This window comes from Bombyx mandarina, chromosome 08, assembly GCF_030267445.1.
Source record: "Bombyx mandarina strain Sakado chromosome 08, ASM3026744v2".
NCBI lineage: Eukaryota > Metazoa > Arthropoda > Insecta > Lepidoptera > Bombycidae > Bombyx > Bombyx mandarina.
In genome coordinates, this window is record NC_143215.1 from 3,440,297 (window position 1) to 3,463,168 (window position 22,872).

At 38.4% G+C, this 22,872-nt stretch overlaps 2 protein-coding genes across 7 annotated transcripts in view; one reads left to right on the forward strand and one right to left on the reverse strand.

Annotated features, from left to right (window-relative positions):
- Nucleotides 1-3,419, forward strand: part of LOC149502440 (uncharacterized) — an 84,737-nt gene extending 81,318 nt beyond the window's left edge. The window contains exon 3 of the mRNA XM_089729364.1: nucleotides 714-3,419. Coding sequence (XP_089585490.1) covers nucleotides 714-3,392 — 2,679 coding nt within the window. The 3' untranslated portion in view covers nucleotides 3,393-3,419. The remainder of the gene's footprint in view (nucleotides 1-713) is intronic.
- The window catches only part of Ypel (Yippee-like), a 174,021-nt gene that overhangs the window by 111,612 nt on the left and 39,537 nt on the right, over nucleotides 1-22,872 (reverse strand). For 3 of the 6 annotated variants that reach the window (XM_089729469.1, XM_089729461.1, XM_089729462.1), the window contains exon 2: nucleotides 9,974-10,003. The exons of the other annotated variants lie outside the window; for them this stretch is intronic. The gene's annotated coding sequence lies outside the window, so the exon portion shown is untranslated. The remainder of the gene's footprint in view (nucleotides 1-9,973; nucleotides 10,004-22,872) is intronic. 6 annotated transcript variants of the gene reach the window in all.

Below are 22,872 nucleotides of genomic sequence, written 5' to 3' on the forward strand. Positions count from 1 at the left end.
ATTGTTTATAGCATAGCGTCGCATGTTGGTACTGTAAATTATTGTCATGTACTGCACGATCTGAAGTAATTGTAACTATTTTAATGTTCTCATTTAAGTGAATCTATGTAATTCTTTTGAGAATAAAGAATATCTTTAACCCGAAAACATAATATCAGGTATCACGAGAGGACTGCCAAAACCAATTGTCGCGGTATTTTGATCAGATGCCCCAAAATTTCTATAGCAATGGGATCATGTCCCTCCCTACCTACAAGATGACAAAAAGTTATCGAACAAAATAGTACCTACATACTTTAGTTAAATATAAATAAACAATATTAAAAAATGTTGTGAATTTTCTTAAAAAATGCGAAGAAACTTTTTCCCCAACCTATTATATTCAGAACCTTAATACAGAATGTAAATGATCGAAGGATTATAATAATTTTATATTGTTATAGCTATCACAATCGTTAGGAATCGAGACGTTTGTGGCCAGTTAAAAGGTTATATGGGTTAATAATCGCGGTTATTAATTCCATCCTGTCGTACATCTGTCTGCGCTTGGAAAATTAATTTCGAAACATCCGTCGCCTAATGGTTGAGACGTTCAGTATACTCGTATTGAGTGAGTTCAAATTCTGAAACTCGTACTAATTTTTCAGAGAGGCATTGACGTTTGACTTCTACCAGGAACCAAATAGCATCGTGTAAATAAATAAATAATTGTAGTTCCACCCTCCTTAAATAAGTTCGTTCTTGGATATAATCCAGTCTCCGAACGGATTCTCACCATGAAGTTAAACACAAAGCCTTGTATACTCAATATTGTTCAGGTTTATGCCCCAACAAGTACCGCTACAGGATCTGAGATAGAAATTGATCTCCTATACAACAAACTCGACGACGTGTTAGATGCAATTCCAAGTCGGGAGATGATCATGATTCTTGGAGACTGGAATGCTAAAGTGGGCACCACGAAGTTTGACGAACATTTAAGAGAAGTGGTTGGTAGATATGGACTAGGCGTAAGGAACGATCGCGGCGAAAGGTTTATTGACTTCTGCACAAGTAAAAAGCTAACGATAATGAATACTTGCTTTCAACACCATGCTAGACGTCTATACACGTGGGTGTCTCCAGAAGATAGATACAGGAATCAAATTGACTATATCTTAATCAATTCTCGCTGGAGGTCTTCAATAAGCAACGTGAAGACGTTTCCCGGAGCTGACTGTGGTTCTGACCATAATTGGCTTGTAGCAAATTTTGCTTTACGTTTAAAATCACCAAGAGCACGTACCAAAAGAGTCCCGCAGCTGAGTCCTTCGGAGAGTATTGCATTCCGGCTGTCTCTTGAAGAGAAGTTATCCGACATAATTACTGTCCAATACCCTTCGGCAGACGCCCTTTGGACTAACCTCAAAGAGCTAGTTAATACAACCTTGGATGAAATCCGCAAACCTCAACAACCCGTGCCAAAAAAGTCTGCATGGATTTCAGACCGCACTTGGGCTCTCGCAGAACAGAGAAGGAATCTTAGGGTCAAGGGTATGCAGGACCCAGAGGTGAGAGGTGAATACAGTGATCTCTGTAAGTACATTGACGTGTGTTGCAAAGAAGATAAAAACAATTACATTAATGGAATATGTCGAGAGATAGAAAACCACTCCCACAAATACCAAACTGCTGATCTCTTCAAGAAAATCCGCCAGCTTACAAAGAAGTTTAAGCCTAAGTCCTGGGTGATTGAGAATGATGACGGGCGCCTTTTGAATCGGTTAGACGAAATTTCCGAGAGGTGGCGTTCCTATTGTCAGGATCTATACAAAAACCCATCATCTATTACTTCAAGTAATGTACCCGCCATCGATTGTGTGGATAGAGAGCCGAATATTCTTCGAGCTGAGATTGTGGCTGCTTTGCGCTCGCTGAAAAATGGGAAAGCACCTGGCCCTGACTTGATATCAGCGGAAATTCTAAAGGTGCTAGGTGATAACGGAATTACTGCTCTGCACTCCATCTGCAACAAAGTGTGGGCGGATGGTGTGTGGCCTAGTGACTGGACTAGGTCGATTATCCTTCCCTTGCACAAAAAAGGCTCAACGAAGCAATGTGATAACTGCCGCACGCTTGCACTCATCTCCCACGCCAGCAAGATCTTACTTTACATACTGAACAACCGGATTCGTTACTACCTGGACCAACAGATTCCGCAAGAACAAGCCGGTTTTGTGAAGGGAAGAGGCACGCGTGAGCAAATTCTTAACGTGAGGCAGCTAATCGAGAAGGGTCGCGAATACAACGTTCCATTCATCATGTGTTTCATCGACTACAGCAAGGCTTTTGATTGTGTCAACTGGAGTTCCTTATGGAAGGTACTGAATGTTCTTGGTGTACCCAATCATCTGATAGTGCTGGTACAGAGCCTGTATATCTACAGTCAGGGAGTTGTCAGAATCGATGAAGCTGTGTCCCAACCGTTCTGTTTTGGAAAAGGTGTCCGGCAGGGTTGCATACTGTCACCTATACTTTTTAATGCATATGGAGAATACATCATGCGGCAGACTTGTGAAGATTGGTCGGGAGGTGTGCGCATTGGTGGAGCTCATATTACAAATCTCCGATATGCCGATGACACGACCCTGCTAGCTGCAGACGAATCTGAAATGTCTCTTTTCTTCAGCAAAATGGAACGTATCAGCAACAGCCTAGGCCTCTCCATAAATAGATCAAAAACGAAATTAATGATGGTGGATCGTGCAAATGTTCTAAGATTGAGTGGGGCGCTTGGATTAGAGGTTGTAGACGAATTCGTGTATCTCGGGTCCTGCATCAGCAACAAAGGCTCATGTGAAACTGACGTGCGCCGACGTATCGGAATGGCTAAAAGTGCGATGTCTCAGCTACAGAAGATCTGGAAGAATAGAGGGATAGGCCTGAAAACTAAAACCAGACTGGTGCGGACTCTTGTTTTCTCTATCTTCTTGTATGGAGCTGAGACATGGACGTTGAAAGCAGCAGACCGAATGCGCATCGATGCTTTCGAAATGTGGTGTTGGAGACGCCTGCTAAGAATTCCGTGGACAGCCTTCCGGACTAACGTGTCGATATTGAAGCAACTGGGCATCAAAATCAGACTGTCTACTGTATGTCTGAAGCGGATCCTCGAATATTTTGGTCACATTGCGAGGAAAGACGGCGATAACCTGGAAAAACTTATGATCACAGGAAAAGTTGAAGGCAACAGATCTAGAGGCCGCAGCCATACTCGTTGGTCCGATCAGATCCGCGCCGCTTTGGACAGTACAGTGTACAGCGCGCTGCATGACGCCGTGGACAGGGGAAAGTGGAAAAAGATCCTAAGATTGAAGCTCATGGGTGATGGTGGTCACGACCCTCAGACATGAGGAGCACGACTCGAGGAGGAGGAGGAAATAAATAAATAAATAAAAAAAAAACATGTGCGGTGTCGTGGGACGCTGGATCGGAACGAAGTTCCATATTATAAAAATATTAATTTTAAGTTCTATTCGAGGTCTAAAGAAAATAGAACTGGAGGTTTCGCAACAACCCACGATCATGTGGTAACGTGCGAACTTATTGTGGTACACTTCATTCAGGGTTGTTTGCATAAGAGTTAGTATATTGCGCAAACGATCGCTCTGAGATCATGGTCAATGAATGATAAAAAAATATATATGTTATTTTTTGTACGTTATTACAAAGTTAAGTCGTACACTGTGTGCATTACTAATAAAAATCTTACGTTACGGACGTTATTTCCCGGTTAGGGTACCCCTCCGCATCGTCCCATAAGGTAATTCGTTCCAAAAAAGAAAATTCATTAATTCGCTTAGTTTCAAACTGGTAGGAGGACGTATTGGAAACCTAAGTGGATAGGCTCAATATGGACACGATAAAAATATCAATAATTATGGAATACGGGTTCGGCTGCAGTAGCAACCTAGCAACAAACAGCTCACAACATTAATGACGTGTACGGAGTGAACACTACAAAAGAAGGTAAGACTCGTTATTGGCTTCCGACATGGACCTTACGATTGAAAAAATGAATACCGTGGTCGTCTGAAAACTAAAGTCAACTACGACGAATTAAAGGTGATAGTTGATGCTGATGATACTCAATCTACTGCATCTTTCAACGTTAGCATCAAAACAATATTGGTACATTTGGGTCAAATTGGCAAGATATAAAAAACTGGCTAGGTAAAGAGCAGCATAAACTGAACGATCGCCAGCACTAAAAAACCCGTTAATGTATGTCTCGCGTTGCTTTACAGACAGTATCGAAGGGATTTTGGACCGCTACGTCACTTGTGATGACAAATTGATTCTTTTTAAGCGTCATCATGTTTGTTAGACACTGGTTCAGCACCTAGGCAATGCCTCATACGACAAATTCACCCCCAAACAGGTTTTGGTCACTGTTTGGTTGTCTAGTGGCGACCGTACTCACCAGATCTTGAACCGACAGACTTGTAGTTTTTCTAATAACGTTTGGACGACATCGTTGGTAAGGAAATAATTCACTACCCGCGAGAGGCAGTACAAAATGCCTTTGCAGAGTTTGTTGACTACTGGGCAATTGAATTTTTAAGAAGGGCATTGAAAAATTACCACGGCACATAAATATCGATACTATGGGCGCATATTTTGATTGATAGAAATAAAATATATTTATAAAAAATATACTCGTAACTTTCTGTACACCAATCGGCAATTTTGTAGATAAAGAACAATCGATTCGGAGATAATAGTTGAATTTACGAATTTTTGCATAGTATACGAATATATACGAATAGTTGAATTTTTAACCTGTAGGCAGCGGCTTGGCTCTGCCCCTGGCATTGATGAAGTCCATGGGCGACGGTAATCACTCACCATCAGGTGGGCCGTATGCTCGTCTGCCTACAATAAAAAAAAGGGCAATAAAAAAAAACGACCACTCAATACTGTTTTCGCTAGACGTTGAGTTCGTAATTTATTCCCGCTGTGGCTCGCGAGTCCTCAGTCTTAGTACACCCTGTATAGTGAGTGACGCGTTGTGCAACACCCGGTCACACACAGCCCACCCACGTTTCATTTATCCTCATTAGATGCAATATCGCCGAGATTGACGAGCCCTATAAAAGGGCTGTTGAACCCTTGCAGTAATGAACGAGGGACCCCACAATGTAATATCGTACAGCTTAAATTAAATAATTTTGTTAAAGCTTTAACCGGAGGAAGCGTACCGCGATTAATTTATGTATATATGTATCGTAGTAAAAAGACGTTCTACGTTTTTTTGTAGCTAGTATCAAAATAGTATAAAAGAGCTATACTTTCAGGTTGAACCCGTGAACTCACCTACCGGTCCGCGCGAAATTGAAATAGCCTCTTAGGCTACCAACGATTAGGAGGGGGTAAAATAAATAAAAAAAGAGTTAGACACGAATTAATATTATTTTTAAAGTCGGCCATCTTAGATTTGAGCCTGCCAATGGAAAGTTTAAATACATTGCGTTATAGTATGCCACTTTTTTTTTCCAGCCCGGGCTAGACACCCTACGAGGTTTCGGTGCCTAGACGACCCTATAACCAGCAATAAAAATAAAAAAATCTACAGAATACTCTAACCAGACTCGCCTTTCTCACCAAGGACGCCCGGCCGACGCGGCGACGGAGCCGTCGAAACAATTTTGATGCCCAGCGACAGTGGTGTCCGCGGTACGGGACATTAAAACATAGTTCAACATACCCTATCTTTTATAAAATAACTCCTAAATTAATATTCAGCCAGGAATAAGGTGACAAAAGGTTTCCGATGATTTAATTAAATTAAATGTAAATATGTATCTCAATTACATTTCAAATTCTTTCTATGATTTAGATTACTTTGTCTTTATTGGTGTATCTTAAACTTGAAACCATTGAACTGAAGGAACTAACTCGGTGTTGCATGCTTTTTTTTTTAAATTTTATACATACTGAAAACCTTAAACACACATTAATTTTCACAAACCACTCTCATTCTCCTACGAAAATTTCTCTGGAACGTTTCGACAACCCTGTGCAAAGGCACACACGTAACTACCAATATAACAAAACAAACGCAAACACGAGACAATACCGACATTCATATTCATTTCCGTCTCATTCTGGGAGCGTTTCCATCGCGCCGGTCTGGGCTATCAAATTTATTAAGTGCCTGCACACAGCTTTGACCCGGCCAGACAACAAAGGAAAAGCATATTATGAAATTTGTATTTCTAATTTACTGCTACATCGGCTGAATTTAACAATTATGAAATAGCTCGAATTTATTGAATCGTCATTAGTTAGAATGGATATATAATAGCATAGTTTTAATAGAATAATAATAATAATAAAATAGAATAGTTTTTTCATTATCCTTTTAGGTAGACGAGCATATGGCCCACCATATAACCACCATGTTGAGTGGTTACCATCGCTCATGGACGTCAGCAATGCCAGGGGCAGAGCCAAGCCGCTGCCTACCGTTTAAAACACTCCACAAGCCTCGTTTAAAGAAGGACATGTCATAGCGCTCGGGAGACACCGTGGAGGGGAGCTCATTCCAAAGCCGGATGGTACGAGGCAAAAAAGACCTTTGGAAACGCACTGTGGATGAACGCAGTGGCTCCAGGTAGCATGGATGAACTCTACTCCGGTGGCGGGCGGTGCGATGGTAAAAACGGGATAATGGTATCATCTCAAACAATTCCTCAGAGAACTCCCCATGGAATATACGATACAAAATACAGAGTGAACCCAAGTCCTGTTTGCTAGTGAGTTTGTACAAACTTATTTGTTAAATAGTTGGACCTGTTATAATGTGATTTTCAGTGATGTGTTGGTACGACATAGGGCTCGTGTTTAGTGGGATGCCTACCAAAATTGGTTTAATAAGCCATAAAATTTTTAGGGCGTAAGCGGTTTCTGGACCTTCTAGATGTTTAAATATATTTCAAAACGTTACTCTCTCCACTATACTTCAAACTTCACTCCATTTAAAATGTATTTAAAGTAAAACGCAGCTGCGGTATTCAATAAACAGTATCGCTCGATAAATAAGTCGAGGGGGTAGTTCATAAAAAGCGTCTAGACGCTCCCTCTCTTTAATAAACTACAAAGTAAACAGAGACTGCACAGATCCTTCTTTATAGTTAGGGAAAATCGAAGAAAATCTAATAAAAATTTCCTAGTACTTAATAAGAAGCTTGAATTAAAAATATATATTTTTTAAATCGTCTTATTGTAAAATGCAATAGCTAACAAGCGTCGCTACGTGACTACGGGCTGCAGACGACAAAGAAAACAGCATCGCAGACAAAAATAAAAACCCTATACCTAATTCTAACAGAGAAATTGACAGACAGGAAAAAGCTCGAATTTTCGGGAACAAAAATTTTCAATTCAATAGATTTGTAATTTAAACTAAAAATATCATGTAATAAATAGTAAATAACTAGTATTTTTTTCTTTTTTTATTGCTAACATTGGTGGAAGAGCTCACGTCCCTTACCAGAGCCTATAGACATCAACAACGTAAATGCCACCGCCTACTTTAAATCGCAGTATTAAACACATATGCTTCGCGGCTGAAATACACATCACAATATGTCTCTATCCCCAGTAATTAGGAAAATTATATTTTTGCGGATTTTGGTTTATATAAGACTGGCTTTTGCCCGCGACTTCGTCCGCGTGGAATAGTTACTTTGGCATAGCGCTAAATTTTACCCGCAACTTCATTTACAGTACTTAGGATTGGAACTTCTTTACTGAACCGGTAGATGCCGTTGAAGAAGCTAGATTTTTAGATTTTTTGACAAACAATTTTTTTATTTTTCGTAAAAAAGATTTTTTTTTCTTCTTAATAATAAGTTTCTTATGTTACTTCTAATACCTCCAAGAATATGTGTACAAAGTTTCATGATGATCGGTTGAGTAGTTTTCGCGTGAAAACGTAACAAACAAACTTACATTCACATTTATATATTAGTAGGGATATTATTCCTTCATCGTAAAATACACTCGGGAACAATTGTTTAGTACGTATTTCAATGAAAAAATTGTACCTGCCTGTGGGATTCGAACGCCGGTACAATTTCAACGCTCAATACGAACGCACCGGGAGTCTTATCCATTAGGCCACGACGATTTCGTAATTACTAAACAACATGAATAAAATAGCAAACCGAACTAACAAAAATTTCATTTTTTTTATCGTGTTAATACTGGTCAGGACATTAGAGCGAAGTTTTAAAAATTATTGTGTACTATCCATCGGTCTTTGTGTGCAACATTTTAATGGCTAGCAGACGTCTGGGGAGTTCGGTAAGAAAATGTTGTTCAAAGATTACGTTACATGAAAACAAACATCTACATATAAAGCTAATAAAAGACATGATTAAAACCAATTTTACCACTTTTTAAGGTCCAAATTAATCGTCCGTAAACACGAAAATAGTAAACTATTCAAAATGTTGTAAATAACTTAATAACAATAAACGACTCGAGATTAAACGGTAAAAATAGTTTTAATAAAAAATGCGTGTTAAAAAAAAGCAGATTCGCAGTAATTAACATTGTAGATATTTTCAATTTTAGAATGCATTTCTATTTGTATATTTATTGAGGCTGAAGATTTCGGGCTAGTTTTCAATTTAGACGCGGTAAAAGGGGTCTTGGGAATATTAAAATGTCAGATTCAATAAGATCCCTTACAGCGGAGACGGGAAGCTAATAAGCGTCGCGACGTCGATACAGACGGTAGACAACAAAGAAGATCGCGTCGCGGGCTCGAGTACGATTTAAACTAGAATTTATTTACGAATACAGGGACATCCGAGAGAAATATATCGGAAATTCTTCAGTTCGAATATTCAACCGTATCTCGGCTTTGTAAGAGAAACCTTTCTGAGTTCAATTTGACAGTAACTATAGATTTAAAAATGGCTTTCTCAAGTCTACTTTTATTTCTTATTCTCGTACTTAGCATACACTAGTGGTCCCGCAGTAGTCGAAATTCGACTATAATTAGTAATTGAAATTATAAGTTTGAATATTATTATGGTTCTAGTTACAGATTTCGCCAAAACCACACCATAGACAAATAATATTAAAGATAAACAATATTAACCTATTCTCAATTTGATCACAGACTTTAAAGTAATAACAAAAGTTTGACATTAAACGGAGAGTATAATAATATAATTATATGCGTGTGTGTCAAATACATGGTAGTGTGTGTAATGTTTTTTTAATGGATTTAATGTATTATTAATGCATAATTTTAAAAAAATATTAGTATTCTGCACTCCTTCTCTATATTCTCTATAAGTATGGGAAATTTCATAATTCTACGTCTGCCCAATTTTCGTAAAAAGGGATACAAAGTTTTTGCTTCACGTATTAATATACTTAACATACATAACAAAATATCTATGAATTCATCTTTATCGGGTTTTTTTCTTTATGGAATAATTAGATGAATGAAGTCACGGGCTATTTGGTTTTAAGTGATCACAGCGCGTACGATGCTGTCACCGACTTTGACACATGAGGCTGACATCTCGATTGTATGGTACAACAGCTGTCTTATCGTTGAGACGGGAACGCATGACTGCTTCGCGTCAAATATAGACAGGACTGCGGTACTAACTCGTCCTGTCTTAAAATACGTCCTTAGATAATTAATCGAGTTTTTATTTTTGCTCCACAATTTTATTCCTTGCTCGTATTTACGATAACAATATACGCAATGTGATTTTGTGAATTCAATCAATTATCTGTTAATTTTGTGATACAAATTATAATCAATTGTTAGGAGAAGATGTTTTTATCAAATATATATTTAGCACGCATTATTAGTGATTTGCCCGAATTTTATTCACATATATTTTTGCACACACTTAAGCGTAGTCTTTAAATTTGAGTATTAGAAATTCTTCAATCTTACCAGAAGAACATGCATGCAAACAGTAGGTACCTGAAAATAAAAGGAAAACTAATTATTAACATAATATTTAAAACAATTAAGAGGCAATAGATTTGAATAGATAAAACGCACGCTGTGCTTGTATAAAACAATGCGACGACTATGTCGTGTGCTTAGTACGAGTTTTTTAACGTTCTCGATAGCGTAAAAGTTAACTCAAAACTTGTATGGAGTTGGAACGTTTGCCGCTAGGGGCGCTGTTCCAACTGTGAGTACCATAAGTACCATAGATTATACACTTAATATATTTGAGACTAAGTACACTGATGTCTAAATTGAGTAATTTTGTTACGTAGCTGCGGGTTTCGGTACTCATTTTTCTTAAACGTACCGAGCACGTGCTCACGAAGGACTTCCACAATGAAAGAATAACGTTGTATGGTAAAAATCAGTCCCCGAAAAATAAATAAAGAGCAAGGATTAAGACCTACCGATCACCGGTGTTTCTAAATAAGAACGTGGATAGGGCCATCTGGAAACCGAAACTAGAAATCCCGACCCGGTCCCATGAGAAAACGCCCGCATTATCCCGTAATCGAAAATTTCTTTGCAATATTTTGGCTAAAGAAATCTCTAAATATTTTCGACTCTAAAAGACTTTATTTGGGTTTGGACTTTATTTGGGACTATTATATTTCCTTTAACTTGGTGAGTCCACCCGTGGTCATGATGTTGGCAACACGAAGTATCCAGAACTCATTAAACGTAAAAATCGTGGTAAGAACGCGTTAAATAATAGCTAGGTAAAATAAATGCTAGGTTAACAAAAGAGCATTCTTTCGGGAGAGATGTGGTGACGAAGCTAATGCTTTTAGGTTCAACGCACTTAACGCATTCCCGTGATTAACACGTATTTGGTAGAAAATAAATTAAGTATTAGATTTGTATGAGTTACTAGCTGATCCGGCAGACTTCGTAGTGCCTCAATCGATAAATAAAGACCTAAGCTTTTGTATAAAATAAACTTAAAACAAACAAAAGTAATCCGTCCGGAAAATTTTTATTTTTATTTAATTCCGAGCATTTTCATCTATCATTTTTATTTAACTTTTAAATCTTCTCTGGACTTCCACATATAATTCAAGACCAAAATTAGCCAAATCGGTCCAGCCGTTCTCGAGTTTTAGTGAGACTAACGAACAGCAATTCATTTTTATATATATAGATAGAAGACGAAGATATCAATAGTTTCCCATTTGAGCTTGAGCTCTACGGGGTTTTCCACAAATAATTCAAGACCAAAATTAGCCAAATCGGTCCAGCCGTTCTCGAGTTTTAGCGAGACTAACGAACAGCAATTCATTTATATATATATATATATATAGATAGAAGAAGAAGATATCAATAGTTTCCCATTTTAGCTTAAGCTCTACGGGGTTTTCCACAAATAATTCAAGACCAAAATTAGCCCAATCGGTCCAGCCGTTCTCGAGTTTAAGCGAGACTAACGAACAGCAATTCATTTTTATATATATAGATGGATATCAATAGTTTCCCATTTTAGCTTGAGCTCTACGGGGTTTTCTGAGTGACGCTACTTGTCTTATTTTAAACGAGTTTAAATGAGTGCTCAGCAGTGGGCAGCGGCTTGGCTGTGTCCTGTCATTGTTTACATCCATGAGCGATGAAGATATCACGCCAGAAGGTCGGACACCACACCCGTCTGTCTATGTATGTCTATGTAGACAGACGGGTGTGGTGACGTGAATTAGGTTACGTTTTTTTAATTGTCTATGTAGAGTAATGTAGACAATTAAAAAAAAAACGTTGCGTCACGAAACGGATTTTGGGAGGTTTAATGACAAAGGGAAAGTCTTCCACCGAGCGGGTGGAATTGCTCGGTTGCCCGACGGTCTGAATGTTGTTGTTCGGAACTTGTATATATGCAAGCTTATCTTGAAAATGTCGTGATATTCAGGCTTCTATCAAATATCAATGTGATCTATGATAGATGCTGCCACATAGATGACTTTGGGGTGTTTATATAAAAAGCTGTGTTTAAGAAAAACCCAATTTAACTCCAAATATTATCTTTATCAAATTTAATAACTGAATTTGCACTGTCATTTAAACTAGTTATTTTTTTATAGCTTAGATGATTAAACGAGCTCACGGCCGACCTGGTTTTAAGTGGTAACCGGAGCCTATAGAATAGGAAGGTTTTATAGTTAAAAACGAACACCCAATGCATTCATTGTTTACTGTTACATAGATTTTATGTGCAAAGTGAATGCGACCTATATTCATACCGGGGCGCGCCTCGTGCTTGACCTGTTGACCCGAAGCCACTTGCATCTAGCTCGACTCGCGGAGCGATATTGGAACGCCTCTTACAAATTTATGTGTTCCTGGTACTTTTCTGACGAGAAACAAAGGAAATGAAGAAAAAACGTATATATATATTTTATTGCCCTTGTAGGCAGCCGAGCATACGGCCCACCTGATGGGGAGTGGTTACCGACGCCCATGGACTTCAGCAATACCAGGGACAGAGCCAAGCCGCTGCCTACCGCAAACGTGAATTAATCACGTATTAATACGTGAATCCTCCTCTTCCCCCTCTACCTTGCACTACCATTTCCATACATCGCCTGGTCACATGCATCTCCTCTCTATGCATCACATGTCCATACCACGCTAACCGTCCACTCTTTAATATGTTGCTTACCGGGGCTACTTTCACACTTCCTCTGATATACTCATTCATTACCTTGTCCATTCTTGTCACTCCACACATCCATCTCAACATTCGCATCTCTGCCGCATGCACTCCATTCATTAAATAATATTGGGGAAATTAACACACTATGTTACTATGAAGTACTAAGTTAATAACAATTCACTATGATACTATGAAGTACTAAGTTAATAAAAAATCCTTAATTTTCTATTGTCCTAGTACTTCAAATGATTCATCCAACTTTGCTGGTAAGCGAAGGCTGTCATTCGAATTCCTGACTGCTTCGCTCTGTACTAAACTACCTTAGATGTAAAATTATATTGTCAGGGCGCAGTATATTCCAACTGTAATAGACAATCATCATGCATTCCTGTTTGAACTCAAATTTCTAGATTTCGAACATTAATGTCGCAGTACATGCAGGCCATAAACTGCCGTCTGAACACTTTGAGACATGAGGTCGAATTCTCAATTGTATTATAGAACGATTATCTCATTCTTCAAGCCGGAACGCGTGACTGCGTCTCAAGGTATCGATCGTGCGAGTTCACAATACGTTAATCTATACTAATATTATAAAGAGGAAAGATTTGTTTGTTTCATCATCATCATTTCAGCCTATCGCCGTCCACTGCTGAACATAGGCCTCTCCAATAGATTTCCAGTGCGACCGGTCCATTGCCACCTGCATCCAACGAGACCCAGCGGTTTTTACTAGGTCGTCGGTCCATCTAGTAGGTGGCCGTCCCACACTGCTTTTGTTTGTTTGTTTGTTTCGAATAGGCTCCGAAACTACTGGACCGATTTGAAAAATTCTTTTTCCATTAGAAGCCGACATTGTCCCTGATGAACATAGGCTACTTTTTTTTTTTTATTTTATTTTTTTGGTTTCATGTATGTTTTAATGTTTCCGAAGCGAAGCGATGGCGAGTCGCTAGTATTAATAATAAATCACTAACAAATTCGCATTATAGTATATTATAGTCTATATCTATTTAAAATCTTGTTAATTATACACAATTTTTTTTAAATGTGAAATAAAAAAAACAGAACATTTCTATTTTTGTTACCTTCGATTTAATTTGACCCGTTTAAGTAGGTCAACAAAATCAAAGAAAAATTGGCGGCGCCATTAACAAAATAAACGCTGTTTGTTTGTTATAAAATTAATGAAATTTAGGTTATAGATGTGTACGAGCCGGAGCAATGACCTAGTTTCATAACTGGAGGTACTTCATCTCGTTCTCCTTTTACTTAGGTTTAATGTAATTAATATTCAATCTTCACAGTTTCCTAAAAAAAAATCGGTTGTCTGTAAAGTCGGTTTACTGACGATAGTTGAACGTGACAACGTCATAAGAAAATACTGATGGAATGGTTTCATTTTTCAATTATCGCAATTATCGTTGCTTTAAACAATTGACACCACATTCACTTTCCACTGAACTTCATACTTGACGAAAACATGTAAATGTATTATTGTATAGCAGCTGTCGACGCGGATGCATCGCTCACTCAAGTAGGAGAGAGACAGATGTCGAACACTGCCGAATGCAGAGGCCGATTGTGCCTCTTTGTCGCTCGTTGCGCGCTCTCGCTTGCACTTCAAGCTTTAATGGGAACGCCTCAGAGCGAGGTAACGCCGCATGAGTCATGTTTTTTCGTGCGTGCAGCCGGCTCCATCGAATTATAAGACGTTATCACGTCAAAAATTGTGCGGTTCGAATTTACTGTCACTTGTTAAAAAATAACAGTTGTTTTTTAAACCATTTCCACTCCGTAGCAGACGTAGAAGTATCGTTTTCTTCAATACTATCTTAGTATATTCGACGTTAAAGGTGAACAGTATCAAAGAATCCACAAAATTTATACATTAGCTTAATTAAAGGTGGTACAATTGTGAACCTGCGCGGGTAGGTAACCACTCACCATCAGGTGGGCCGTATGCCCGTCTGCCTACAAAGGCAACAAAAAAAAAAAAAAAAAGCATCCTTCCAATTTTTTATGCGAAGCACTTTTTACAACTGAGACTTTGAGTTCATCTCTAAAGGCGGGTGGCGATATTCACGTTCCGATGTCCATGGGCTCTGTTATCCGCTAAACGACGGTTAAACTTCTGTACATCTTGAGCAAAATAATATAACAACGTTTTGTAATATCGCACATACGGTGCTATAAAGTTACTTATGCAGTTTTTGTAAACACTGAACTGAGTATGAGAAAATAAATTTTTTAATAGCGAGACGAGAGAGATGTTTGCTTTTACTGATGAAGTTTAAAGTTGTAGTATAAATTATATTTTACTAGCTAACCCGGCAGACTTCGTAGTGCCTCAATCGATAAATAAAAGACCTAAGCTTTATCCGTCCGATGGGGGACACATCAAAGGAAAAACAAAATTGTTGTTTTTATTAAATTTTGAGCATTTTCATCTTTATCTAGCTTTTAAACTTTCTCTGGACTTCCACGAATAATTCAAGACTAAAATTAGCCAAATCGGTCCAGCCGTACTCGAGTTTTAGCGAGACTAACGAACAGCAATCTATATATTAATACGTGAAGCAAAAACTTAGTATCCCTTTTTACGAAAATTGCGCGGACGGAGGAGTATGAAATTTTCCACACTTATAGAGAATATAGAGAAGAAGTGCACGATGCTAATATTTTTTTAAAATAATGCATAAAAGATACATTAAATCAATAAAGAAAACATTACACACACTACATACCATGTATTTGACGCACACACGCATGCATACTATTTATTGTCAAACTTTTGTTCTTGACGTCTGTTGTCAAATTGAGAATAGATTAAATATTGTTTGTCTTTGTTAATATTTTTCATAGTATAGTCTTGGCAAAATTTGTGATTATCTAATATATAAAATTCTCGTGTCACAGTTTTCGTTGCCATACTCCTCCGAAACGGCTTGACCGATTTTGATGAAATTTTTTGTCCTTATCCGGTATCTATGAGAATCGGCCAACATCTATTTTTCATCCCCCTAAATGTTAGGGGTAGTCCACCCCTAAATTTTTGGAGTTTACTCCTTTAGAATCGATTTACATATATAGGCCCGGGGTATGAAAATTATGGGGACCAAAATCGTACTAGCATGTCACACGAAATGCGTTATGCGCCTAGCATGTCACACGAAATGCGTTATGCGCCTGATTGGCTCCTGATTGCGTGATGCGTGCGCGCGCCAATCAGGAGCCAACGCGCGGCCGCGTTATCGCAGGTGACGCCGGGCTGCTGCGCCGGCAGTCCGCCACAAAGCCTCGTACTGATCGCGCGTTTCTCTCATTATTGTATTTTCATATATTTGTTAGTCGTTTGTTTTGTGTCTCGTTAATTTGTTAATAATCTGTTGTGTATCGTGTTGTCGTAATATAGAACTATTTCTCGTATTGTTTCGTTTAATTTTTTATATCCAGTAAACTCCAGTCGTGCGTCGGAGCGGACACACACACTTTTTTTTAATTATTTTTTAGACAAAATTTTTAATTTCTATTTTTTTATGATACAACATACAAAAATACATACATCCTCAATTTTCACCCTTCTACAATCAACCCTTATTTTTTATTTGGTAATTAAAAACTTTAATTTTTTTGCGAGAATTTTGTTTTTATTTTGTCATGACGTAGAATAAAAAAAATCATATTACTCTGAAATTTTCACCCCTCTACGATCAACCCCTATTTTTTATTTGTTAATTATAAACTTTAATTTTTTTGGCAAGATTTTCATTTTTTTTTTATTTTGTCATGAATTAAAATAAAAAATCTGATGTTACTCTCAATTTTTCATCCCTCTATGATCAACCCCTATTTTTTGTTAATTATAAACTTTAATTTTTTTGGCAAGTTTTTTATTTAGTTTTATCATGACTTAAAATAAAAAAAAATCATATTACTCTCAATTTTCACTCTTATACGATCAACCCCTATTTTTCCATCCGCAATAAGGTTGCAAGATGGCAATCAAATATTATAATTGTAGTACGATAAATTCTTATTCAGGGTTTATAATTTCAAGTTCCTTTAATTATGATTTTTTTTAAATTGAATTTGATCTCCCGCGCTCGCCGGTCGACTACTGATCAACTATCAATCGATCAGCTATCCCCACCAGGTGTCACCACTGATCCAGCAAACATCACGTAGTAGGGATGGGGACGAAGCCGGTCTCCTGTCTTACTTACTCACTATACATCATAGATTATACACTTAATATATTTGAGAGCTATACAATACTATACATTTTTCAGCCATGTTTTGTTGGTTTTATTTGTGTATCAATAGTATGTTCAGTAGGTCTGAGAATCGGCTACTATCTATTTTTCATACCCCTAAGTGAAAAGGGTTGTCCACCCCAAACATTTATCTTTTATTTTAATTTTTTGGATATATTTTTTTGTTTATAATGAGGTATTATGTGGTTAAATGAAGTTTTTATTTCTACAGTAGAATTTCCCTAGAAATCTTATTTAAGGCAACACAACGTTTGCCGGGTCAGCTAGTAGAAGTATAAAATACAATCATAGTAGTGTACAAACTTACAATTCCAATTAATTGTAGTCGAATTTCGACTACTGCGGGACCTCTAGTTTTTATAAATATAGATTTCTATGGTCTTGCAGAACTATATAAGAATTATATAATAAGATGTTGAATTTTCAAAGGTTTCTCTCATGACAAAATTACATAATTTGCATTAGTGACGTTTTCGCACCGTATGTGCGATATTATGTGGTCGCAAACAACAACTTCAGGTCTTCAAACATCAAAATATCGACAATCCCAATTTAATACCTACTCATGTTACGTACGAAGAAGTCCGTTGTGAAACGTTTAGATTGAAACGTTTATTGCGAAGCGCGAACATTATTATATTCGAACCGGTTTATTTCGGCGTTGACCGGACGCACGAAGCAATAACCCGTGACCTAGATTAGTGACCCGAGGTGACCTCGCGGCCCGGGTCGAAACCGACTGCATCTCTCCTGAAAACGTTAATGCTAACCGGAATTTATCTGGTATGCTAACTCGTAGCCGGTAAGCTACACATATTCACGTCACACAAACATTTAACCCGTCCTAATGTTATCATGTCATTTCTTTTATGAATGCTATAATTTTAGTGCTTATTTTTTTATAAACGAACTTATTTTTTTATTTCTTGAATGGATGGAAGATCTCACACCCCACCTGATTTTAAGTGGTTACCGGAGCCCATAGACATCTACAATGTAAATGCCGCCACCCACCTTGAGACATGAGTTGTAGGTCTCACTTTTAACAGTATAACGGCTGCCCCGCCCTTCAAACCGAAACGCATTGCTGCTTCACGGTAGAAATAGGCAGAGTGATGGTACCTTAACGGATATCCGTTCAAGGACGATATCACGATGAATAATATAAGTGTACTAATAAAATCCAAGCAGCAGAACTAATATATTGAGTGTCACTAGACGGCATGGGGTATAAGAGTCCGCACGAGTATATATTCCGTGACCTTGTCTGTAGTTACTCAGGAAAAATTACAGGAAGAACTCTCATTATGAATTCTCCGCGAGCTTCACAACTGTTTTTGTCAATAATAAATGGGATTACTTCGTAACAGAACACAGGACAGCCGCCAGCAATGCTAACCTTGCTACTCTACAAAGCGTTGCCCATTTTTTCTCCGATTTGGCTTCGAAATACCTGTTTACAAATAGAATAAAAAATGAATAGCGATGCGTCTTCACGTTGAAAAATCCAAGAGCTGTTTGTTACGTTTGTACAGAATTATGTGTTCGCATGTTTAAAAGAAAATAAGATATAATTTTCAGCGCAAATTTGTTTACAATGAAACGCTCCACTGAATCTTTGCTCTAAAAGCTATACCAAGATCTGTTTATTTTGACTTAGACCCACCTGGCGTTAAGAAACAGACTCTGTGGACACGATAAGGCGAATTTTACTTTCGAGAGATGCCATATAAATTGGGTTGCATTGCCATGGACAGTAAGTACTGATTGTTACTAGTTCAATACGCAGAGTTTTTTTTTATTGCCCTTTTAGGCAGACGGGCATACGGCCCACCTGATGGTGAGTGGTTACCGTCGCCCATGGACTTCAGCAATGCCAGGGGCAGAGCCAAGCCGCTGCCTACCGCTTAATACTCTCCACAAGCCTCGTTTGAAGAAGGACATGTCATAGTTAAATTAAATTGTTTAGATAGTTCAAAGGATCTTACACTGATATGTCCTATTCGATTAATGATAGGTTTATCCTGGTCATCTCTAGCTACTGTTTTTTAAGTCTCTTAATTCAGACGTAGTAGCAATATCATTTTGTCAATTTACTTCTCCTTTCCAAGTTCCTCTTACTCCCGTCCCCAATTTCCTTCTAATTTAAGTGGTTTCAGGTCGGCATCTCAAGGCGAGCAGTGGCATTTCACTTGGTGATATCACCACCAGCTCGTTTGCGTAAAGTTCCGTGCCGACTTCGGGTTATATTCGGGACAGAGATCCTTGTATTACGAAGGTGGTATTTTTAATGCAGTTAGATTGCCAACCTTAAAAAAAGGTATTTGACAGATACCTGAATCTGGCTATTCACATTGAATATACGAGTATACATATGAGCTGGACTTCACGAAGCATTGGGTTTCGCGATATATCATTGTAACCACTATATGAATGTCTATTATTTTATTTATTCCCCTTAACTAATCGTGGATAGCTTAAGGAACTATTCCGACTAGTGGTCGGTAAGCTCTTAACAGATAGTTAAGTTCATGGGGTCAACCAAAGACAATTTGCTAATACTAGCCCCAGCAAGAGCAGTGCTTCGCTGAATCTACCACCGGATCGGAATCGCCGTTCACTAAAAAGATCCGGCGCTAAACTCAGTGGGTTTTCTCTTAAATACCTGATATAATACGAATATTAACCTTCAAATTAGAATCCATGATGTACTTATAACTGAAATAAACCAGATTCTTTTATATCAATACGTTCGAGTAGCACGCATTGAAATATCTTTAACCAATATACATAATAGAGTTCATAATCACATAGAGGCCAACGTTATATTTTAAACTTTTAATTCAATGCCTTTTCGAATCAATATCCAATAAGTAACTATTCCTGCGATTATCTTGCTAATGGATGATTTACAGAAGTAATTTTTCCATAAAATCTATTGAAGCGACTTTTGGAACAAAGCCTCAATATCTGTTAAGTGGAAATGACCCTTATTAGACCGTATCGTGGGTGCATTAAATTATTCGACGTTAGCATGAATCTATTAGTGGATTTTCATTATAACATATATTACCTAAGACCATGAATCTATCTTTTGTTTAGCAGTAATCGTAGCTCAAATAAAACAAGGATGTTTTCAATTCTAGTGCATCTGCTATTACGCTTGTTAATATACGTACATATGTACAGAGAGTACACACACAGTTCTCGACTACGTAACAAGACGTTAATCTAATTTAGTTGGGTATCAACAATAAATTTTCAATCATCAACTTTTGCCTACTTTAAAATGACGTACCCAAGTATTAAATTAGCACTAACGTCACATACGACATTTGGGGCCTGGCTATATCTGTTCTTGTGTGAAATAAAGTCCTAGCCTGGGGCCGTGGTAGACACAGCCCACTGAGTTTCTCGCCGGATCTTCTCAGTGGGTCGTGTTTCCGATCCGGTGGTAGATTCTGCGAAGCACTGCTCTTGCTAGGGCCAGTGTTACCAACGCCCCAGGCTTGAACCCCGACAGCTCACCTACACGTCAGTGTTACGCTGACATAGCCTCTCAAGGCTATCAGCTAAGGTAAAAAAAAGAGGAAGTGGATTGAGAAACGATACTGGTGGTAGGACCTCTTGTGAGTCCGCACGGGTAGGTACCACCACCATGCCTATTTCTGCCGTGAAGCAGTAATGCGTTTCGGTCTGAAGGGTAGGGCCGCCGTTGTAACTGTACTGAGATCTTAGAACTTACATCTCAAGATGGGTGGCGCATTTACGTTGTAGATGTCTATGGGCTCCAGTAACCACTTAACACCAGGTGGGCTGTGAGCTCGTCCACCCATCTAAGCAATAACGAAAAAAAAAACGATAAAGTAACAATCATAGTATAACTTGTGTTTCTAGTAATATCAGTAGACTAAGACCTCCAGTTAACATCAGGGGGCTGCTAGTCCATTTATTCAACCACGCTGACTAAAAACGCCAACCACATCCCGTCAATTCGACCAAATACTATATTCCAATTACGAAGTCCCATGAGACAGATGTTGTTATTATATATGTGAATTAATTATATAATGATTTAGATTGATTGTGTATTTTTTAAATGATATTTACGACCATGAACAAAAAAATATTATTTCAAACTATGCGAAACGTGAAGAGTTAGGTTCTAAGAGGTGTCAAAAGGGACTTCGTAATTGGAATAGAGTATCACTACATAATATAAAACAAATATATCTGTCTGTCCCTATGTATGCTTACTTTAAAACTACGCAACGGATTTTGATGCGGTTTTTTTTAATAGATAGAGTGATTAAAGAGGAAGGTTTATATGTATAATAACATCCATTAAATAGTGGAGAAATCAATAATAAATCATAGTTTCCGAAGCGAAGTGAGGGCGGGTCGCTAGTATTATATATTTCCTACTACGCAAACCTACTTGATATCAACGGTCGATTGTAAATCTCTGTTCATTATAAACTCGGACAGCCGAGGTTGAGTGGCGATGTTACTAAACAGAATCGAGTTTGAACTGCCTACGACTAGGACACAAAACTCATTTGTTATACGTATGTATTACTGTGGAAATCAGACGCACATTCGGTGGACCGGAAATTGTGCCCTTTTTTTTATTTATTACATACATGGGTGGACGATCTCACAGCCCACCTGGTGTTAAGTTGTTACTGGAGCCTTAAACATCTACAACGTAAATGCGTCACCCACCTTGAGATATAAGTTCTAAGGTCTCTGTATAGTTACAATGGCTGCCCCACCCTTCAAACTGATACGCATTACTGCTACACGGCAGAAATAGGCAGGGTGGTAGTACTTACCCGTGCGGACTCACAAGAGGTCCTACCAACAGTAATTACACAAATTATAATTTAGCAGGTTCGATTTTTATAACACGATGCTCTCCCTTCACCGTGGAAGTTAATCGTGAACATTGGCATCGAAATATGCGCTATGAGATGTCCTGCTTTATAGGAGGCTTGCGGAGGGTATTTAGCAGTAGATAATAACTAGTGGCCCTGGAAATTGTAACGTCCACGAGGTACAGTAACCACTCACCATCTGTTGACCCATTTGTTCGGCTGCCTGCAAGACACATAAAAAAATTAAAAGCCCCTACTAACCAAACACGAACATATATTTTAGGCTCGTGCGAATAAAAGACACTTCCAGGGATCAAGAAATACCGTAGAGTAGATTCTACCCCAGAGTCCCATGATGTGTGATCTCCCGACCTAATAGATAAAACGCCCGTTGCATTTATGTATATTGAGTAATGCGACTATGTTGCATTTCCTCCCGATCCACTAACGGTACTTTTAGGTACCCCAAGCACCGGTCATCGTTCTCGTCGAACCCGTCGCTTGCGACGAAGGGCTCGACGAGCAAATTAACCCACAGACACAACCCTGCCTATTTCTGCCGTGAAGCAGTAATGCGTTTCGGTTTGAAGGGTGGAGCAGCTGTTGTAACTATACTGAGACCCTTAGAACTTATATCTCAAGGTGGGTGGCGCATTTACGTTGTAGATGTCTATGGGCTCCAGTAACCACTTAACACCAGGTGGGCTATGAGCTCGTCCACCCATCTAAGCAATAAAAAATAAAAAAACCACAGACACAGCCCATTGAGTTTCTCGCCGGATCGTCTCAGTGGGTCGCGTTTCCGATCCGGTGGTAGATTCTGTGAAGCACAACTATTGCTAGGGCTAGTGTTAGCAACGACGTTAGGTTTGAGACCCGTGAGCTCACCTACTAGTTAAGGTTACGCTGAAATGGTCTCTCAAGACCATCAGTTTAGGTAGGAACAAATAATATTGCATGTCAAATCTAGAAAACCCGATACCAAATTTTTGGTTAAATATGTACGTTTGTAGCTGATTTATAGAAACATAGTTATAGTAAATA